At 43.9% G+C, this 22,296-nt stretch overlaps 1 protein-coding gene and 1 non-coding gene across 6 annotated transcripts in view; both read left to right on the forward strand.

Moving 5' to 3' along the window:
- The window catches only part of ppp1r9a (protein phosphatase 1, regulatory subunit 9A), a 53,623-nt gene that overhangs the window by 6,222 nt on the left and 25,105 nt on the right, over window positions 1–22,296 (forward strand). For 2 of the 5 annotated variants that reach the window (XM_035182379.2, XM_035182384.2), the window contains exons 1-5: window positions 51–482; window positions 1,727–3,245; window positions 15,985–16,117; window positions 16,875–16,995; window positions 21,248–21,352. In XM_035182379.2, the coding sequence (XP_035038270.2) occupies window positions 1,863–3,245; window positions 15,985–16,117; window positions 16,875–16,995; window positions 21,248–21,352 (1,742 nt within the window). In that variant the 5' untranslated portion in view covers window positions 51–482; window positions 1,727–1,862. Of the gene's footprint in view, window positions 1–49; window positions 483–1,726; window positions 3,246–15,984; window positions 16,118–16,874; window positions 16,996–21,247; window positions 21,353–22,296 lie in introns of those variants that run through there. The other 3 variants (XM_035182381.2, XM_035182382.2, XM_035182380.2) reach the window with 3 other exon arrangements.
- trnas-cga lies at window positions 10,070–10,151 on the forward strand. Its single transcript has one exon. It is a non-coding gene; the product is annotated as a tRNA-Ser (tRNA).

Raw genomic sequence — 22,296 nt, forward strand, 5'->3', positions numbered from 1 at the left:
AGCTCGCTGACGCCCCCCCCTCCGCTCGGCTCCGCGCAGCAGCTTATCGGACCAAACCATTGCCGCAGTCCAGGTCCTAACACCTGTCACATGAGCCTTTACATTTAGAGAAACCGGCGGCCACCGCAGCGTCCGAGCGCGTTTACCCCCCCGCACCGCACTCGCACACCGGACGCCGCCGGGTTTGCAGCCTCTGCCGGGGCGCAGCTTCCACCGAGGCGATCCGCTGAACTGCACCGACACCCCCATTGTGCGGCTGGCAGCATCACCCGCTGCCTTGCAATGGCGCTGTAGCGGCTCCGGTTGTGTCCAAGCGCTCCCGAAGCGGCGACTCCGTCCCCGGACTGTTTACCCGCGTGGGAGAGGGATGTTATCGTTCGGTAGAGGGGCCGTTGTTGTTTGTGCAGAGAGCATCCTCGCTCCCCTCCCGCTCGACACCGTGGATTACTGTTTATTTACATCGCGGAGCCGGAGCCATGGATGTAAGTCTGACTCTTTTGTTTTTTTTGCAACATTGAGGCAACATCGCTGTGTGTGTGTGTGTGGGGTTAACTCCGCCTTTTTCGCCAATCACCGATAAATCAATCAATCAATCAATCAATCATTTCCATTGATACTTTTGGTGGAAATGTGCACAAGGGGGACACATGTGGATGAATACGAGTTAGACAGCGTCGCGGGGGCTGGAGCCGAGCTGTCATGTTGTGTGCGGTGAGGCTGACGGCTCTGTCTGATCCCACTGACACAATGTTCAAACCCCCGAATTCATCTTTCACCTCTAACTTTACTCTGCACTCAGCGATATCCTCTGAGGCTGCACCAGTCCAAACAGATGATGTGGGTTTTTTTTTTTGTTGCACTAAGGCCATCGAGAGTCCAGCGTGGTGAATAATGAATTCTGAGCCAGGACATTTCAGGTTTCAGCCTCTGCTGCTGCTGCTGCTGCTGTATCCACACCACCCATGCGGAGGGTTTCAGCACAACTTGATGAATTCTCAGTGTCCCAGATGAATGTTTTATCCTTTTTTTCCTTCGCTTTATTGTGTCACATTTCATTTCCCTCTTTGTGAAGTGCATTTCCAAACAGTATTAAACATTAATGTCAGAAGGTATGGAATATTTAACTCCTACACCAGCCTGCAGCCCCGCTCTCTCCCTGTATTGTTGCAATGGTGGTCAGAGGGCAGAGGCACATAGTCTCATCATTTAATCCTCAAGTCTTTCAGTTAATGAAATGCTGCATCTTTTGGTGCATTTAACCACAGTATGTATGTGCAGTGAAGGTTGAAACCAGCATGCATTGCTTTGTCTCAGCACTGACATTTAAAAGTGACCACCATAATGTCAGTAGATGGTTTATAAGGCTGCGGGATGTGGCGCCGTTCACTATAGAAAAAGGAGAGATGGGGGTGAAGTGGGGAAAGGGAAGAAAACATCTACAGTACAACACAGTGAACACAGAGATCACATCTTTACACTAATGTGTACAGCGAGCATTGATGTGAGAAGGTAAACAGCGCAGCCCTGCTGAATAGACAACATCCCCAGAGAGCTTTTAGAGTCCAATAAGCTTTCATAACTTGTTCTCCTGCTCTTATGTCACTGAGCAGCATCTGTTATCAATTTGACCCCCATGTTTTTTTTGAATAGTTCTTTTGAACTCACATAACCATGCCGTGTTACAAAATGCTTCTATCTTAACAACATCTTTTCTTTATCGTTGCAGGTGTGAATTGGCCTAAAGGAAGTCGGATCTTGTCAGATTAAGCAGCGCTGCAGTAGGTCAAACTAAACCCCTCACTCCTATGTTCTAATGAGGCCACGGCAATGCTGACATCTCCTCGGAATCCAAAGACCTCATCATGCTGAAGACGGAGGCCTCGGGGGAGAGGACCTCCCTCCGGAGTGCCTCCCCCCACCGTAATGCCTACCGAACAGAGTTTCAGGCACTCAAGAAGGCCTTTGACCAGCCACGGATTGATGGAGCCTCAAGGCCCAAAGACCTCGAAAGGGTGAAACAACCAAGGGGTCGCCAATATGGCTCCCATGTCAGCCGCATCAAGGACATGTTCATGCAGATGGGCACAGAAAATATAGAAGTGAAGACAAGGGGTCGAGAGGATTCTTCACCACAAAAGATGGTCAAGCCCACCAACTTCATCAACAAGGCTGACGGATCTGTGATAAAACTCCAGCATTCCCAATCGACTGAACGGGTTGGAAGTGTTGGAGCAAGGTTCTCAGAAACCAGGAAGCTGTTTGAGCAGCAGTCCCGTGACCAGTCTCAATCACCAGTCTTTCCCTACGGACGTGATAAAAGAGGGTCCCATGAGAATCTTGATGATTGGCGAGGGCCAAGGTCCAACCGAGGCAGTACAGACTCTTTGGACTCACTTTGCTCCAGAGCAGAGGCATCGTCACCGACTGTCAGTCAACTCAGTGCTGTTTTTGAACATGCTGACCACCACAATCAGGGTGTGGCCTACAAAGGAGTCAGCAGACGAGCCCTCTACTCACCAGATGGATTCCAACGCCATGGAGGAGATCTCAGTGAGGATGATTCACGACAGTCTCCTGTTCGAGGAAACTATCGGAGCAGGACAGGGGGAAAGTTTCCCACATCGTTGTCCTCTGAGGACCTCCTCAGTCCCAGTCCTGAAGTGGAGACAGCGGAGCTGAAACCTGTTCCCAAAGAGGAGGAGTCTCAAGACAAAGCAGACAAGGTTGCAAGTACAGGTGGAGATAAACAGCGCCTTTCTGGGGCCACCACCAATGGAAGTCAAGTCAATGGTTCCTGTGAGGAAGAAGAGAAACCATCAGAAACAAGAAAACATACCGAGGATGTAGGGGTGTCCAAGGCTTCAAAACACGATGATCTTCAAAAAGATGATGCTGTGATTACTAACCAACCAGCCACTCCAGAGCCCCTGCCAAGAGCTGAAAGACAGGAGGATGGAGATGGGTCAATAGAAGACAAGCCCCCTGAATCTCCCAATGATCAAGTGGAAGAAACAGATGAGGAATACACTGGGACCGAGCGGGTGGTTTTTAATGCAGACGGGGACGCTTGTTACCAGGGATGGGGTGAAAGCTGTACGGATCCTGAGGATGACCTCTATGGAGACGACGAGGATATTGTCTACGACCCGGGCTCTGACCTGACAGAGATTGCTGGTCTGCCAGAGGAGAACAAAGAGGACATCCCTCCAAAGAGAAAGATTTGCTTCAGCACTGCTTCCATCATAGTAAGTCGAGTGATGCACAAAACTGTTGTGGAAGCCTAAACTGTGTAGACACACGGAACACAATCCAACATAAAAGCCTTTGTGCAGCTCTTATCAGAAGTAGGTTAAAACAACAGAGAGCTAATATTGTATTCAGACCTTCCTTTTTATTGGCTCATATTTATAGTTACCATGGAACAACTTGTGGTTAGCTTCCACATGTGTTTATGAGGTTATATGATTATGATAAAAGGATCTTACATCAGTAATCTTTATTGTCTTAAGACCTTTGTTCTGTGCTTATTTAACTGGTCCGTCCTTTTAATGTGTTCTGCCATACGGTAGATAAACGATCATACATTGTAGCTCTTGCTCTCTGATGCTCTGAAGTGGTTGTAGCTATTTTCTGTGATGCAGAGCCCGAGGGTCAAAGCTTTGCCCTCTGGGAAACTGACATGTTCACGGGCAGAACATCTGTGCATGTGTTAGTCATGCTGGTGCTGCACCCACACAGTTTTCACACAAGATACTGTGTTTGTTTTTCTCAAGCAGTCGCCTCACCGTATCTCTTAGATCAGGAAGCCATTTATTGAACTGTTTGATGAGGATGAGCTGTACGTTGCAGTGGCAGAGTCTATATGAATCTGAATGTACTGTATAAACAGTGTTTGTGTTTCGTAACCTTGCTATGGCCCCTATGCTCATGATAACTGCAGATGTTTAGCTACAGTTTACGTGTATTTTACCATTCGTCGTACGGGGGTTTTCACAAAGGTCACTGTTTCTGGTTATAATACCTAGTTCCCTTAAGTTCATTTCCCTGATAGCAAGTCAATCTTCTTTATTTTTTCAACCAGAAATAGCTCTAACCCTTATTCCTCAAATGCCTCGGAGTAGTTTCATACTGTTTTCAGTGCAGAGTTGGACACAAAGCAGCCAGTGTTGTTTGTGGATTGGGAAGATGGATTTGGGAAATATTTTTCAGCCATTATCCTTAAGCATGTGGAATCAGTAAGCCTAATGTTTGTAGTAGTAAGCAACATGATCTAGTTTGCTGTATTCCTTTTTTAAATCCTTTTTGTTTAATTTGACAGTGGAATCAATATTCTATTTCTGCGATTATAGCCTGTTGACGCACAATCTGTCGGAGTATATGTACACATAAGATCAGAGTACAGTTGGGATTTGGAGATTAAGTTGTATGTATGCAGGATTTGGAAGCAACACAAACATTCCTCAGGTTGAGGATCAATCCTCTTAACATGCTTTAACAAACCAGAACAATTAGCCCAGTTATTCTGAGGAGAAAACGCGATGTCGGCTTCACTAATTACCCTGCACTGTCTCAGCAGTGTGTGTCCTTCTGCTTCTTTCTCTTTTCCTCCCTCACTGGGACTCACCTCACATGCTCTCAAACGCAAGAACACACCTACGTGCAAGGATTTGTGAATTTCAAAATAAAATGTTAAAACTTTGATCAGCATGTTCTAGCATAAGTTAAATATAACAATCAATTGTAATACATTTAAAACATATTTACGAATCATAGTTTTGGTCACATTGTGAAAAATATCAAATTCAACTTTTTCTAAACTCTGAATCTGAGTGCTTGTTCGAACTTGTTGTCCCATTTAGGGTTGAATAGGCAACGAGTATGCTGCTCTGTTGTCTGTCGTTTCAAGGCTTCTGTTTTCTATGAAAAGGGCCGACGCTCGTTCATCATATGGAGAATTCTAAATGAGCACTGCCCCCGTCCCTTTACCCAGACGCACACGCACAATTAGACATGCACCCCTCCCACTTCATCACACGCCCCCCTCCTCTCAGTGCATGAGGAACAAACAGGGTTCTGTCTTTTGTTCGTCTATATTGTGAAAGAGACAAAGCTATTTTCTCAGCCCTCGGCCCCGCACGGGTCCAGCTTGACCCCTGTGGGAGGAGACTGCAGAGATGGCCTTGATAACCAAAAAAAAACGGCCATTTTCTAATCTAATACTTAATGTTCACTCCTCTTCATGCAATATTTCTTAGTCCTGCCCCATAAAGCGGATAAACCAATTCAACATCCCAGCTTTGAAGGCTTATTTCATTTAGAAATCATCATGGCACAGGGAGAAAATGATACACAACCAGCTTTGGGCAACATTTTGTAAACATGCACGCTGATGTAAGCTTTGAAAGAGTTACAGTTCCAAAGAAACATATATTTGTTTTGATGTTGCGGCGGTGTTGAGTTTAGAAATAGCCTTTTTACCAACGCTTGCAGTTGATGGAACTTTCAGTTTGTCTGGTGGTCCAATTCTTTGGTCCAGAATGAAATATCTCAACATATATTTGCTGGACTTGCATGAAATTGTTACAGGCATTCAGTGTCCCCAGAGGATTGATCTTGCAGACTTGTGATCACCTGGCTTTTCATAGTGCCACCATTGGGTTGGCAGTTTTGGCTTTAAGGGAATTATCTTCATAGCTATATAGATTCCTAGGGGATGGATGTAAATCTGTCACTATAGGTCAGAGTTCTAATACTATACTATATACTATACTGTGAAATATCTCAAAATGTAATAAAATGGACTGGCACAAATTCTTTTACCAACATCCAAAGTTCCCAGTTGATGAGTTTAGCGATTCTCCATCTTTCCTTTAGCGCTATACCACGAGGTTCACTCTCAGCAATTATTGAATATATTTCTAATAAATTATGGCTTATATATTTATGTTTTCCTGTCAAATTGTGTCATTTGTCAACCTAATGTTAAACTGATGACAATTTCATCAGCCTTAGCTGTACGTTCCGGTTAGTGCTAGCAAATATTAGCATGCTAACACACTAAACTAAGATCCTGCCATAGCAACAACAAACCAGCTAAACATCAACATATCAGCATTGTCATTGCAAGCATATTATAACATGGTGGCATTAGCATTTGGGTCAACGCTTTTCTGTGTCGTAGTACAGAGCCACAAGCTTAGTTTTACAACACACAGCAAGTTTCTTTTTGTTTTTTATTATTCATTACTTCCGCATCCTTTCACTCAACTGCACCATCCAAACTGACCCAGTGAGAATATGTGACGGCTGCGAGCGTCCATAGGCAAAGACAGCCTCCCTGCCCGAAGGCACTGACCTACAGAACAGAATCAGATCTACTGTAAGTTCATTCAAGCAACTGGTTTTATCCCTGATGTTACTACCCCTAGTCTGGTTGTCCAGTTTGTGACGTACAGTAGCGTGCAGTGGCAGCATGGAAGTAGATTCAGTCCTCTATCGTACTTTTGATGCATGTTCTGTGCAGCTGATATAACTTTTAGAATGCAATGTTTAATCTGAAGGCATCACAGGCATCACATCTCAGTTCGCTCAGGTTTTTGAAAATGTCTACCTTGATCGCACACTGATCCCAAATCCTTTGCACCATCTCTCACTTGTTGCCGATTTCTCTCCACGGGATGTGTTTTCTCTTTCTCTTTGCCGAGCCGCACCCCAGGAGTTTGACAGCAAGAGTCTTTTCCCTCTGCATGCAGTCTGCTGTGTCAGTCTCCCCTTGTTTTCCTCTGCGGCTCCCTCTACGTGGATGGCATTTACATCGTCCGTTTTATGATACGTTTTTGTGCCTGCGGAGCAAGTGTGTTTTCATCAGTCAGGCCACTGCGATATCTTAATGGAATTAAGCAGATGTGATGAGTGGAGTGCCGGTTAAACGGCCACCGAAGTGGCTGTGTAATCAGCCCCTCCACTCTGCATGCTGTCTGTTATTCTGGATCAAAGTGACTGGCGTTTTGTCCATTAGATTTAGCCGCTGCACTGTTAGTGGAACGCTGAATAGCATGGATCTGAGCTCCCAGCCATAATCAATATGATAGATGTGTGTTGCTTCCCTTTTCTGTGGCAATGGTTTTATAGCTGCAAGATTCTGGTCAGAAAAATGTATTGGCTGTTTTTTGCCTATTCTGCATCATACAAAGAAATAGTTGTGTTCATTCTTTTTACACAAATGTGGTATAAACATTTCTTGATGAATGTAGATTCAGATTGAACTCCCTGTATTTCAAAACAGAACACGGTGATATGAGGTCACTGACTTATTTTTCCTCTGAGTGATACTTTCATGCTTGCAGACATTTTGGCTGCAAAAAACAATCTTCTCGCATTTTCCATCTCTCTATGCCGGTTTGCATCTCACGCTGCACTACATCAAACCAATTCAGAGACTCATCTTGTACTTTGCTGGAGCATGAACTAACATAAAGACTAAAACCCTGATGCTTGCAAACAGAGACACTTCCAATTTACACTATCCTGGCGCCAGTCCTCAGACTCGCCAGGCATTAAGAGACGGTTATTTCTCTTAAGATTTGGGAGTTCATTTGCCTGCCCTTAATACAGTGCATGAAAGCAGAGGCGCTCTCTGGTCTCTCCTGATTACTGTGCACGACAGTCAACATCTGTGTGATTCCATCGTCCTTATCTGGGGTATCACCTAATACACTATTTTGCCTCACAAGCTGAAATTAGATGGCCTCAAGCCAGGAACCGTCTGACCATATTTTCCGATGGAACGGATTAGTCTACTTTAGGGCAGTCTGTCTTTTTCACTGATGATACATGTGCTATAGCGTTTCTGGAATTCTGGAACCAACACTGACATGGATTTGGTCAATGTCATTTGTAAGTAGTATTTAGGTCTGTAGCACCATTGCTAGAGCTTATGAACAGATATATCCTCTTCTATATGAAAAGAAAATCTCCCTCCACATGATCTTTGTTTTGCAAAATATATCCGTCCTGACGAGAACACAGAAACGAAAACAGTGTTGCAGTTGGTTTCCAATCATTCTCAATGGATGATCCCGTTCATAAATGACATTCAGCCATATTACCTGTGCTGCATAACTCTCTGTTTGTGTACATATTCCATTTGCTACATTGTCATTAATAATCCTTCTTCTTTGTGCCCTACATTCCTGTGTTTTCCCTCTGTGAGCAGAGTGAAGGTGGCTGTCAACCTCTTAGCTATGAAATCTCTCTATCTGGACATAATGGGGGGAACAGGATTTTGTGGGAGAGAGTTGCAACATCCTGCAACAGCAGCTCTGTGCATAACCGCTGAGAGTAAGACCAGCAGAAGCAGCGGCTGAGCGCAGTCAGAATGATTCGTGGGGTATTTCGGTTAAGCTTCTTTTTGGGGAGGCTAAACCGAAAATACTGTAGATTCCTTACAAATCATCTAGTGCTGTAGAAAAATGTGTTATGACTCAACATATTATTATGTAGATATTTGAGTGAAAAGCATAAACCGTTCAGCACTATTCTTTAGTATCATAAGAAAAATTAAACCAAATCTATCCAATAAAATTTCACGTTTTTGTGTGTCCAGCTATGAAATGAAATAAATGTAAATGTTCCTCACCCTAAGGATTTTTCCATCCTCTGGTACCTCTGACAGGCACAACTACTTCAAACTGGGCATGTGCGTATTTGTATTAGTCACTCCATTACTAATGCAGTGGTGTTTTTGTTTGCTTGTTTCGGTGCCACCTGATCCTCCCTGGGGAGATGCATTTTTAATGATCCAGGAAAGGCGAGACGTTCCTTGTGGTTTTTGAGGCTGCTCAGTTAGCACACAGGACTGGGCCGTGTCATGAATCATCAAGTTTTGGTTCCCTGCTAATGATATCATCTGTGCGCTGGCATTTTTTTATTGTAGTAGAATAAAAAAAACGGGACAGAACAAAGTCCCTGTGACACAATGTCCTCAGTGTTTGCTCAGCCAGTGCTGAAGAAAGCTCGGAGCGCTGCACTGTCACCATGTCCTGGTTTACTGTGAGTCAGGAACATGATTAAGATGAACTGTCTGAATATAAACGTAATCAGATCCAAAAAAAACAAACCTTCTGCTTTTTGTCGTGTGTATAGGAATCTGTGTCCGACTCACTGCATAATAACCACTGTGTGTGATCTGGAGACACACAGTGGTTATTATGCTGTGCAGAAATATGGTCCCACACTCTGCCTCGTCATTGTCGCAGCCTAATGAATTACGTAGCAGAGCAAGTGGGCATTAGAGCATCAGCACGGTAACAGGCAACATGTTGTTGTGTTGCTCGGGAGCCCGGCCTCCCACTCGCTGTATATGACAGAGGCATAACATAAAGCAGGCCATTGTCTGCAGTCATTCAGTTGCAGTTGTTTACTACTCTCCGCCGCTCCGTTTAAAGCTCCCGCTACACACACACACACACACACACACACACACACACACACACACACACACACACACACACTACACACACACACACACACACACCCACACACACACACACACACACACACACACACACACACACTCACATTCTCCATTCTCTTTCTGTGTATTTGGCCAATGATTTGGTTTGGTGGTGGGAGCCATGGCATCCAGTGCCACAAACGGTGGACTGAAATGCATTTTTGATTGGGAGAAAAAAAACCTGCCAGATATAAAATGCTGAATTCAGTTTCTTTACTTGTAATAACAACAGACAACACCTCCCTTGTTTGGTCCATACCTTCTGTCTTTGGGTTTAGTTTGAACCAACAAAGCAGGTGCGAAAGGATCCTTGGACCAACAGACCGAAACGTAGTCCTGACCAAAAGAGGTGGTCTTGGTCCGGATCAAACAAACCATTCGTTTGCATTGTGACATTTTTTTTCTGGAATTGGAAATTACAGAAAGAGACAATATTAAACAACAGAAGAAGAAATGCATGTGGTAGTAGCTCACAAAGACTACTTATTTCAAATGCACTTTATAACATGCTGACATCTACTAGCCAATTAATGTCAAATAGGTAGATCCAGCACTGTCACGGTGGCCGAGAGGTTAAGGCGTTGGACTCGAAATCCAATGGGGTTTCCCCGCACAGGTTCGAAACCTGTTCGTTATGTCATTTTACACTATTTCCCCCTGGGATCAATAAAGTATTTCTAATATAAGCTGTGAAAGCTTTGTCTCAGGGCTCGATTTCCTCATGGTTGAACTTATTTGTAAGTCGTTTGGATAAAAGCGTCAGCTAAATGAAATGAAATGTAATGTAATGTAATGTAGAACCAAAACTGACTGGATCAAATGTAAACTAACCAAGACACGAACCTTGTTTTGGACGATGGTCCGATCAGATTTACATTTCAAAGAAAATATCTTGGCAGAGTTTATCTTTCAAGGACGTCATCGTGTATGAACAGAGTGTGTGTCCGCTCTGTTTTCAGAAGCTCCATCTGGAGTTTGAAACGAAAATGCTGACTTGTAAGACCGTCATGTCAAAAGTCAGTGTCACTTCCTCAGACGAGGGGCGATGGTGCTGTACGTCAAGACGACAGAATGACGAACTGACTGACTGTTTAAATCCTGTACGTTCTCACTCCTCCTTATTTAGAGCCACGTACTGAATGTTACTGTCTGTGTCTCTCTTTTCTCACTCCGTCCTCTCTCCATCTCCTTCGTCACCTTCTTATCCGTCAATCTCGCTATGTTCTTGCCAGACATTAATTCATGTCCATCATCAGCAAGTGTCTCATCCCCTTCAGCGTCCAGACACTTTCCTCAGCACCTGTCAGCTCTCCGGCGTGTGTGGGTGGGTGACTACAGGTACAGCTAATGGAGCGGAAATGTGCTGAGCTATCACAGCAGAGCAAACTATGTTTCTCTGGGTCTGTGTGTGTGTGTGTGTGTGTGTGGGTTTGTGTACCAGGCTGTAGCTTATCCACTGCAGGGTTGGCTGGGCTCGTGCCACAGCAGCAGGAACATTTCTTCTGGGTCTCTCCTCTTGCCCTGGGCAGCATCAACTGTCTGGAATAACGTAAGCCAGGCGACGGCACTAGCACCGGCACGCCAAAGGCCCAGTTTAATACCATCAGAGGCGTTTGGCCAGGCATGGGCGCCGTGTTGCGACATCTCAGGCAAGAGCTCAAACAAGCCTGGAGCAAATTACTCCTGGCCTCGCCCGCTCCTTAGATTTGCTGCAGCTTTGTCTTTCTCAGCTTTTTTTTTTATCTCATTTTATTTTCTTTATTTCTCTCTTATTGCCTGTTTCACTCTTCAATGGCCTCAGTGTCTGCTGCTGCTCGAACCCATGAATCATATGAGTCATTCTGTTTCTCTCTCTCTCGCTCAGTTAATATTGCCTCCCAGCCTCTGGTAACTGGATTTTTAGTTACTTCCCTTCAGTTTTCCCATCATCTCAAAGGCCACATCTCTCCTCCTGTCCCCCCCGTCTGTCCTCCTCGTTGTCTCAGTCCACATTTTCCCTCACTCCATTCAATGGGCCCTCCTCAAGTACATTTTTTCCACTTTCACCTTTTTTCTTCCTCTGCATAATCCCTGTGTTCTGTTATCTTCCCCTTCCTTTCTCCTCCCCTGTAGCTTAGCAGGCCCTCGCCTAATCCTTGCTTGCCTGTTCCAAAGGGGGACCATCAGGCTGAGCCAACAGGTTTCCAGACAGAAAGACGAACATGATGCCGCTGAAGGGGTGTCATACGGGAGCAGAGCCAGTGGGGTGACTCTTGATTCAGCACAGCAGTTTGCCATGCAGGCATGCTTAAATCTGCAGGGTGGAACCTGCGGTGAACTTTCGATTGCCTTGGCAGTGGCACTCATACAAAGACTACTTTCATGCAAACTCCCATTGCCAACACTTAAATACCTGTTGTGTGTTTTCAGTATACACACTCACACACCTGGGTACAAACACGGAAAGAGAGAAAGGCACTTTAATCCACTCTGAGCTCTGATGAAGGCAGGCGAGGCATCTAATGTGGACAACCAAGCAGAACTGCTGTCTGCACTTAAGTGTGTGTGTGTGTGTGTGTGTGTGTGTGTGTGTGTGTGTGTGTGTGTGTGTGTGTGTGTGTGTGTGTGTGTGTGTGTGTGTGTGTGTGTCAGTGATTTGGTGTGGAGGTGGCGAGAAGAGATATTGGTTGATTCAGTGAGAAAAAGAAAGAGAAGATCTTGTCTTTATGAGACAACTTAGAGGCAGATGTGTGCCTGCATGTGTCCTCTATGTGTGTGTGTGATTGTGTTTGTTGGTATATCAGAAGTGACATTTCACTAACAGCAGCTGCAGTACAAGGAAGAGTGCATTTAAAGTTTGTTGTGATTCCCACATGCATTATTATTTTTATGTTAACCACTTGCAGAAGTTAGAAGCTGCTTTCAAACATGCACTGAAGACGTTTTCCTCAAATTATCCAGGGGCTGCATGTGAGAACTCAAATGTCCGTGTCAGTTGTTACCGACATCTCCCGAGTGAAATGTCCAGAAAATATCAAAGTGAGAATATAGCAGGAAAATGTGTGGAAAATTCACTGAGAGTGAGTGGGTGTGTATATGACATTTCTAACATGCGACCGACACAAAACTGAAAAGAGAAAACAAAGACATTAGGATGAAAAAGAGGTGCCATAGATTCGAGAGATTTTTGCGACGAGGGCCAACGCTGGTGTCGAACTGAATTCCGCAGTGGATTTGATACATGATGTCCTGTCTACTGCAACGCTCTACCCAGAAGCCACCCCTCGTCCCCCCCACCACCCCCTGGACCCAATTTCACAAACAATTTCCATAGTTCATGTCTGAAAACAGCTTTAGACTCGGATATGTGGATTATTTGTATGTTTATGCGATAAGACGTCGATTTCACACCATGAGTAAAGCAATTAAGGTTTGAATGGTCTGACATTGGTGTTTGCAGGGGATCAGTTTATTGGATTATGTGGGTCAGCACATTGATGCGTGTCATATTACACTTGGTGAGGCTGTCAGGTTTTGGTTTGTCTCTCGGGTGCGTCCCTACATGCAGGCAGCGTTGGGTGTTGGGTCAGCCCTGCAAAGATTTACGCCACGTTATCGTCTCCACATTGTGTGAAAAGCAAAGAACGACTATTTCTAAATAGCTGTTATTGGCTACATGTGTGATCAACAGCAGCACTAACTCGGCTCCAGCTGTCGGGCTTGTGTTTGCCAGCTTCATGCCTGGTCGTGCCGGGTTTCTGTTCCATCTCCCTGTGGGACGACAGGCAGCAGTATCCTGCCGTACTGCCAAGGTTAACCACAGTCAGACACACATTACTGTGCTGTCTCTCTCATTCTCTCTAGGTGTCTCTACCCTCTCTTAAGGTCAAAAAGTGCTTTTTTCTATAGTCGGAGAACAAGAGGATTTTGTACATCCTATCGCGGAAGAGAAAGATGAATGTTTCCTTCAGCTTAAAGTCAACCTGAATCAGTCTGCTCAGGTTGACCTTTACATTTCAGTATATGCTTTTCTACTGCTTAGTGCCAGGGACACCTTTGCGCTGGGATTTTGCTCTGGGAGAATTAATATCTGCCGAATAAATGCTTTCTGTTTGACAGTGCAATCTGTCCCCACGTGTCTCTTTCAATCTACTTCTGTCTATTTATTCTTTCATTCGTCACCTCCCTCCCACTTTAAGTCACCATTACTCCCTTGTTTATCCTTTGCCCTTTGCTGTTGTTCTCTCCCTCCGTCTTGATTTTGTTCCCCCTCCTGCCCTTTTCCAATCTTTCTCCTTCACTGCGCCTCCTCCAGTTTCCTCTTCGCCTGCCTTTGCTCACAGATCCACATTCATCTGTCCTCATCCCCCTTCCTGACCTCCCCTCTCCCTCTCTTTCTCTTTCACTCCCTCAAGTGACTGGCCACATGCTAATGTGTTTGTAGATAGGACACAGTGACTGAGAGAGGCCATTAGAGAGTGAACTGACTGCCAATGGCATCCAGGAAGTGCAGGGCAGTGCGAGTGCTGCCGTTAGCATTTGCCAACAGTATGTGAATGAGTGTGTATATTGTGCCGGTAACTGTGCGTGTGTGTGTGCGTGTGTGTGTGTATGTGTGTGTGTCTACTGATTGCTGAATGTCTTTAAACATTTCTTTTAATATTCATATGCACAACAATACATATTGTGTGTGTGTGTGTGTGTATGTATATGTGTTTTACTGATTGCTGAATGTCCGCGAGGCTTATATTTAATTCATGTTTCTATATTGCCATGCACAACTTTATATATTTTGTGTGTGTGCGTGTGTGTGTACGTCCAATCATTCATAATGCAGGGCTGTTGATCACACTGAATGATTGATGACAGCAAGGTCATGGATGGATCTCACGCAGGCTCGAACGGACCAAAGAATGAAAACTAACCCTGGCAGCATCACGCTACGTCAATGTGCCAAAGCTGTTTATGTACAACCAGCACACTGTTCATTCAGCAGAGCAGCAGTTACTGATTTACTCCAGTTCTCTGTATCTTTCTCATCTTCTGGTGAGGTATTAGTCAAACCCATGGCCCCCGTCATGGGCTTTAGCTCAACATGAAAATGCGTTGCTAACGGCATCGCCAGGCATTTTTCATGCATTTTTTAATGTTCTGAACTTGTTTGCCCTCATCATTGTTATCGTTCACAGTTCCAACATGATATAAGAATATGTGATAACAGATGCAGTGTTGATTTTCATATTTGTCGTGACCTGGCACAGCTAAGATCTCGCTACTCACATGCATACCAAGTGGCTTACATAAATCTGGCTCTGGGCAATAATCAATACATGTGATGTGACATGAAGCCTCATTGATCTCTGGTGAGAATATATTTCCTCTTTCAGTCAAATCAAAGAGGTCAGGGCACCGAGGAGCCGGTCGACAGCTGCTGACGCGCTCGGTGACACTGCATTAGGGCGGACAGGTCAAGATGTCATCCGCATCCTCGGCGCAACGTGCAACGGTTTATTTTTCTCATCTAGTGTCGTCGTGATGCATGTGATCAGAAACGAGTAGCATGCAAATAACTTTGATAATGATGGACGTCATCGAGTGTGATGTTCTCACCTTGAAATCCTTGTTTGTAGGAGACACGACCATGTGGCAAATGTCACTAGCTTTTCAGATTTTAATGCAGCTGCCATCAGTGTGGGTGTGCAGGGGTCTGTCTGAATCGGAGACATTCAGACAGCCGGGATGACTCTCTGAACATTCATGCATGTCTTTGGTATCCACGTAAAACACTCTGCACACCTTTACTCAGCACCAGCAGCTAGCGTTCCTGCAGCAGACCGCACTGCAATGTGACAGCAGCATGCACATTGGAGCCAGCTCATGCACAACACTCTCCTCCGCCCTCCTCGCTGCAGGGAGCAGTTTGAGCGCTCAGCTGGGGCGAGATGTGAAGTGACAGCTGACTCTTGCAGAGGAGCAGAGGTTCCTGTGAGGTCCTCGCAGCTTAGAGGGAGAGAAATGCATCTCTCTGTATCCTCCATCACCTCATTAGATTGGGCGGCATTGAAGTGTGTTGTGTTTTAACACTCTGATTAGCTTTGGCTTTGTTATAATGGCTTTTGGTTTTCCACAGGGTTGATAGATTGTTGTGCAGAGATCGGCTGGAAAATGATGCTTAGGTTCAAAACGTCAAAGCTCCGATTTAATCCAAATTTGGAGAGAAGCGGCATTACTCCGTCACCCACACAAAAATAACTGTTATTATCAAAACTATTTTGTGTTGTCACTTTGTATGAGTTGTAATTGTTGATCAGTGTAACTTGATTCATGCTAAATGAAAACATGTTCTTCTATTTAAGCCCTTAAGTTCCTCTGAAAAAGCTTAAGTAAAGACCCGCAGCCATCATGCTGTGGCTGTAACGGGTCCAATTTTTCTATATTTGGTTGTGTGCGCCCACTTCTGTGCCGTTAACCCCTTGTATTTGTTGTCCCAGGTGTTCAACACTTACTCCAATGAGGACTACGACCGGCGTAATGAGGAGGTGGATCCCGTGGCGTCCTCCGCTGAGTACGAGCTGGAGAAGAGGGTGGAGAAACTGGAACTCTTCCCTGTGGAGCTGGAGAAAGGTGGGGAAGACAAGCTAAGAATATTGTATCATGTCCATCATAGGCAGGAGAATGAATCACTTTACAAAAGGAATTACACACATTTTTTCATTTGATTCATTTGTGTATTTCTTAATAAATTCCTCCCGATTATGACTTTAATTTCAGGCTCTGCCTTTCACGATAAGACCGTATTTCTTTAAGAACCCCAAAACATGTATTTTACTGCTGTTTGCCATCATGTTGCAAAACAGCACTTCACTGCAAATCCCCTAATATCCCACTGAAAGACCCTGTAGTGCACAGTTTGTCCTACTTCTCTGAGCATGAGCTCCAATGAGGAGATGTGCTACTGCATCCCCTGCACTCGTCTTGTCCTGTTGAGCTTTTCCTGTGTTGAAATCCAACGCTGCCAGGGGCCTTAAAATAGAATAGAATGACTTTACGTTGCAAGATTTCACCATCCACTCCCTGTTATGTAATTCTAACAGGGAGTGAATAATTACTGCAGGACGGAGATGGAGAAATGCTACAATGAAAGGGAACTTCCCATCCAGCTCATTTCCTATTCATGTGAAGGCCACATGTGATAGTAAATGTATCTGCCTCTTCTCCATTAATAAATCAGTTGTTCTTCTTTGTGAGTTTCTTTTTTACTCATATCCACCTGACATCACTTCACTTGGAGCTGTTTTTTGGTTTCATCAAGTGGATCCAACCAAACCTTTTTAGGAATGTTGCAGCCTAAAATGCTTTGATTTCTTCTGTATGTGTCCAGATGACGACGGCCTGGGCATCAGTATCATCGGGATGGGCGTCGGTGCTGATGCCGGCCTGGAGAAACTGGGCATCTTCGTCAAGACCGTCATCGAGGGCGGAGCTGCTGAGAGGGACGGCAGGTGAGAGCCGCCGTCTGATTGGCTCTTACGTGCATTTGTGAGAGACGAGTCTGGAAACACCTGAAAGCTCAGTTTGTCCACATCTCAAGATCCACATATTACTTAAAGATATATTATCAATTAAAATCTCTAAAAACAACTAGACCTGTTATATATTTGTGTTCTGACATTATCATTCCCACAACTCCCATGATCCCACGCTGCTTGACACATCAAACTAGGTTGTTTGTTGTAGTTTAGATTGAGACCCCTGGTGGCCGGAGTTGCATGCTCTTCGTTAAATGCAGAAAAATAAACTATTAATCAGTTATTTAGTTTCTTCCAACCACATTAGCACACGTACGCACACCCAGTCACACTCTGTACCTGATTTAGTGGCAGGGGTTTGGATTAGAGCCATTGGGAGCAGAACAGTCTGGTACACAAGTCTGGTACACAAGTCTCACACAGGACCGTACGTGTGTGCGTGTGTGTGTGTGTGTGTGTGTGTGTGTGTGTGTGTGTGTGTGTGTGTGTGTGTGTGTGTGTGTGTGTGTGTGTGTGTGTGTGTGTGTGTGTGTGTCACGTTGCTTTAGATTGTGTTACGTCTCTTGTGTCAAATGCTGTGTCATTTATTTTGCAAGAATTAGTCTGCACAAAACGAGAGACATTAAAAGGCTTCTATTTAGACAGTGAGTCTCTCCCTGTCCCTGGGTGGTGTGTCTGTCTGTTGTGAGGGAGAAACTGTGTGTGTGTGTGTTGTGTGTCTTTATGCATTATAAAACGTTAACAGTGCAAAGTAAGCACTGAGCAGAGGTAGTGGAGGAAATGACAGCAGGTGAGCAGTGCTTCTCTGCCTCTAAACCCCCAGCATCTACCTATTAGTGTGTCTGTGTGGTTCATGTTCCCTCTAAACAGATTTTAAAAAATGATAGGCTCGTCCATTCAAAGCAGCATGAGAGCAGTAAGTGCCGTAAGCTCCCGGTACTCTATTGCACCGGGGTTGTTTGCAGTAGTAGGTGTGTTTTCTTTAAGGATTAATTTTCCTGTTATGCAGAAGCCAGGGCTGCCATTTTCACCATGAGAGTGAGAGATTAGTTTAAAATGCAGTGAGAGTGCAGGGACATGGGGAGTGGGGGGGGAAAAAAAGTAATGGCTTAAATTCAAAAGTGAGAAAATTTGATCCTGTTCTAAGATGACAGTTCCAAAAAGTCTCATTTCTCTCAGTGAGTGGGAGAAAGTATGAGAAGTTGAAAAGATCAGAGGGAAGGCTGGGCTAAAGCTCTAGTTGAATATGTGTCTACTAGTCGGTTCCAGGCTCATTTGTTAGAGCTGAACAAAGAGTTTAACTGTGTGTCGGTTCTCCACATGTAGCTAATAGCTCCTATGTTAATGATTAATGGATGAATGACTCAAAAGACAGAGGCCATATTAATATTATCATTATTATAACTTGAATTTATATAGCACCTTTTAAGGGACCCAAGGTCGTTTCACAAAACAAGATAAATATAAAACAAACAAACAAAATAAATAAATAACCTATAGTGTATCTGCAAGAGCAACTTTGAGCATGTTAGCATGCTAATGATCTCTGTTCTGCAGTACTGCCTCACAGTGATGCTAACTTAGCTGCAGATGCAGAGAAGTGTTGTTTGCTTTAAGCCTCCATACTATCTTTATAAACTGTGCATGTGTGCAATAACAAGACTGAAGAATATGCAATGAATATTCATAACTTTCATTCATTCTATAGTTTCATAACTATAGTTTCACAGTAATATTGCATAGATCCCTGTAGTAATCACATTTCCTTTAAGTGAGATCCTTTCTTCTCCATGTTTATCTTTTAGTAAATTATTGATCATTTATTTAAGCTATTCCTAAATTCTAGATAGTTCCAGTGTTTATACAATACAGGCAGTAATGCATAAAATATATTTACATTTCTGTTAAATAACCATAAAGTATGAATTGTTTTATTTGCATAAAAATATATTTGTGGTTTTAATCATCACCCCAGATGATTGTAGAAATCTGTCAAATGAAACAGTTATAGACTTTAGTGTATACATGATATTAACAACTTCTCTTCACAAGTCTGTGCAAGAATTATGGCACCCAAATATAACACAGCAAAATCCCTCTGAAATAGACAATGGTGCGTTTGTCCTAGTGTCGTCCTCAGTCTCATGCACTACGTGTTTTCAGGCTACTGTGAAAACCCCTCACATCGCATGTGATTTCAACAAATACTTCCCTCTCACAGCCTTTATAAAGTTTCTTCGTGTATTTGAGCTTCATATTGTGTCGAATATTGCAATACTCCCTCTACTATGAACAGAGTCATCATCCATTGTGAATCAGCAGCTGCAGTGTCTCTGTGTGTACTCTGTTGAGATGAGTTCGAGGTGTGGATGTGTGCTTGTGTGTTTTGATTTCTTGCTTTATCTTCCTCTGTTGTCACTGGTTTTTATTGTTGGCTTTGCTCGGCAGCTGTTAACCGGACTCGGCCGCACTAAACCAGATTAAGACGTTGGAAGGTCAGAAAGGCGTCTGAGCCGCTGACTGACAGACAACCAGCCCGCTCTCCGTCTACGTGTCAGACTGATGTGTCTCTATGACAGCTCTGGTTGACGTGTTGAGTGTCACAGTCCTATTAAACCAGTGACGGGCTGAGGAAGAACACTGGTTAGTGGAGGTGTGGATGCTGACATCAGAGAACATTGCTTGGTTTTGATTTGGACTTTGCAGGATCAGTCTTTTAAAAAAGAAAAAAGCTGTTTTTTGGGAATTGTGGATGTCTATTCGTTTTAGGAGCTTAACCCAGTCTAGGTACTGAGAGCAAGGATATCTCTGCCTCTGATGCACTGGCCACTCTTTAAATTAAATCTGTCTCTAGTGAGTAACTCAAGTTTATGGAAGTGTTATTCTGTATCAGTTGACTGCTTTAAGATTCCATAGAATAGGTTAAAATTCCACTGTAGTCCCATCATGTAATTGGGCTAGGTTAGGTTTTCATAGATTATTTCAATATTTATTGAATTGACATATTCAGAAACTGTAGAAAGCAGAAATTGTCTAAGATGAATGAAAGCAATAATGTCAAAGCAAGGGTTGGTAATCCTGGAAGGCTCCACTTTGAAAATATGTAACCAATTCCTCCCAGCCCCTCCCCATCGGCCCCACGTCAAAGCTACGCCCCCGAAACACACGAACGAGCTCTGCCTGACAACTGATAGAAGCCGACTTATCTGTGACTCGCCTGCTAACTTCTGACTATTGTCTCTCTCTTCCTGGCTGAAGATCCCAGTCTGAGGCATTAAGAGTTGGCAGGGTGCCCGCAGGCCGGCAGGTTGTTAAGTGACAGACAGATACGCCAGTCGTGTTTATTCCAGTCCTGCGAAGGCCACAGGCTTTTTTCTCTGTCTCCTTCAGACAACTTTATTTATTAAATAGTTCTCTGGACCCAGAGGATTTCAACAGATACAAAGACAAAAAGTGTTTCGGAAACATCTTACCGACCCTACTTTTCTATGCTTGTGAAGACGTTACTCATTATTATCAGTGTCATGAATCCTTATTCTCCAAAGCAGTTGTACTGGTTTGATTATGCCATGTATATATAATAGAATAAATATGTGATAATAAGAGAAGATGTTGAAAAAACTAGAGACCATATTTGTTTTAATCATGTGAAAAAAAAGTCATTCAAACCTCAAATTCAGAACCTTTTTTAATCTGGTTATTAAGCAGATTTAGAAAGAACATTTATTAAGAGCATCTATTTTAATTTTATTTGTTCACAATTCCTGTGTTATGAACAGAGGATCATGGGGAGTTTAATTTCAGGTCAAGAACTTATCCGCCCTCTCGTCATGTCATGGAGCAGAAATGCAGGCCGCGTCGAGGCTCAGGGCAAAAGGCGAGCTGTCCTCCGTGTCCTCGTTAGAACCTCCTCGTCCCTTTTGAGCCTCATCTCTTCTGTCTCTCGTTCAGGCAATAGTCTGGAGCCGTCGCACTGGAAATTCAGGACCAAAAGAGAGTCTGGCACTGTTGTTGTTTTTAAAATAATGTGAATATGCATGATAGGCCAGTTTGTTTGTCTCTTTGCCTCTTGTAGTAGTTTTCCTGCATCAGCCTCAGTGTGTTTAGATTGTCATTGATGTGGACTCGTCATTTTCAGATAAAAACAATGTGTGCCCATATATCACGATATCCTCTCAGCTCACATGTACTCACAGAATGATATTTTAATACGTCTCTGCTTCAGGATAAAGGTGAACGACCAGATCGTGGAGGTGGACGGGACCAGTCTGGTGGGCGTCACCCAGAGCTTCGCCGCCTCCGTACTCAGGAACACTTCAGGAGTGGTTCGGTAAGACACGCACACGCACACGCACACGCACACGCACACGCACACGCACACACACACACACAAACAATCTCATAAACCACATAAAAAGTGGAATTATTTAAACATAGACTTTTAAGAAATAGGACTAGAGTGATGCCAAACACCATTATGAAATATAATCTAATTAAATTATCAGAACTCAATGTACATAAAAAATATTAAAGCCCCCAAAAACAAACCATCATCGGAGTGTCACATATGATTCATATTAAAACGCAGTGTCTGAAAATGTCCTTTTAACCTCGATCTCGCCTTTCAGTTGTCACTGTTCAGTAGCGCTGCTTGTTGAAATCCTGAATGCTCCTCGTCCTGCTGTCATGGTGCTGAAGTCGCAAAAGCAGAGCCACTTAAGCAGCCGCGCTCAGTGCCGTTCTGTTTTGGCAAGAAGCTCCACTTCATTATCGTATCTGAGGAGATATGGGAACACAATATGTGACAAAAGTCTGCTACGTTTGACAGCCGAGCAGTTTCTGGCAGGGGTCCACACAGGGAGGTGGGGGTGCAGGGAACACACACACACACACACACACACACAGAAACACAGAAACACAAAGACACAGAAACACACACACACACAGAAGAAGGCTATGATTTGGAGAGCCCGTGCTGTCTTTGGCAGCTCTGTGAATCGTATGAGTCGTATCTTGGTTCAGTGTTGTCTGCTGTTGTCTGCTGCGTCCTCTGCTGAGTATCAGGGCTGCTTAAAGGGGGAAATATGGTCATATTATTTTGAGAATAAAGTTGTAACATTTCAAGAATAAAGTTAGAATACTATGAGAAATAAAAGTTGGAATATTACGAGAAAAGAAGTCATAATTTTCCGAGAATAAGTTGTAATTTTAGGCTATGTGTCATTTTAAGTGGAGGAAATTCAGTAGATCTGCATGTTGCCTGCATTAGAATGA

Source organism: Hippoglossus stenolepis, chromosome 17, assembly GCF_022539355.2.
Source record: "Hippoglossus stenolepis isolate QCI-W04-F060 chromosome 17, HSTE1.2, whole genome shotgun sequence".
NCBI lineage: Eukaryota > Metazoa > Chordata > Actinopteri > Pleuronectiformes > Pleuronectidae > Hippoglossus > Hippoglossus stenolepis.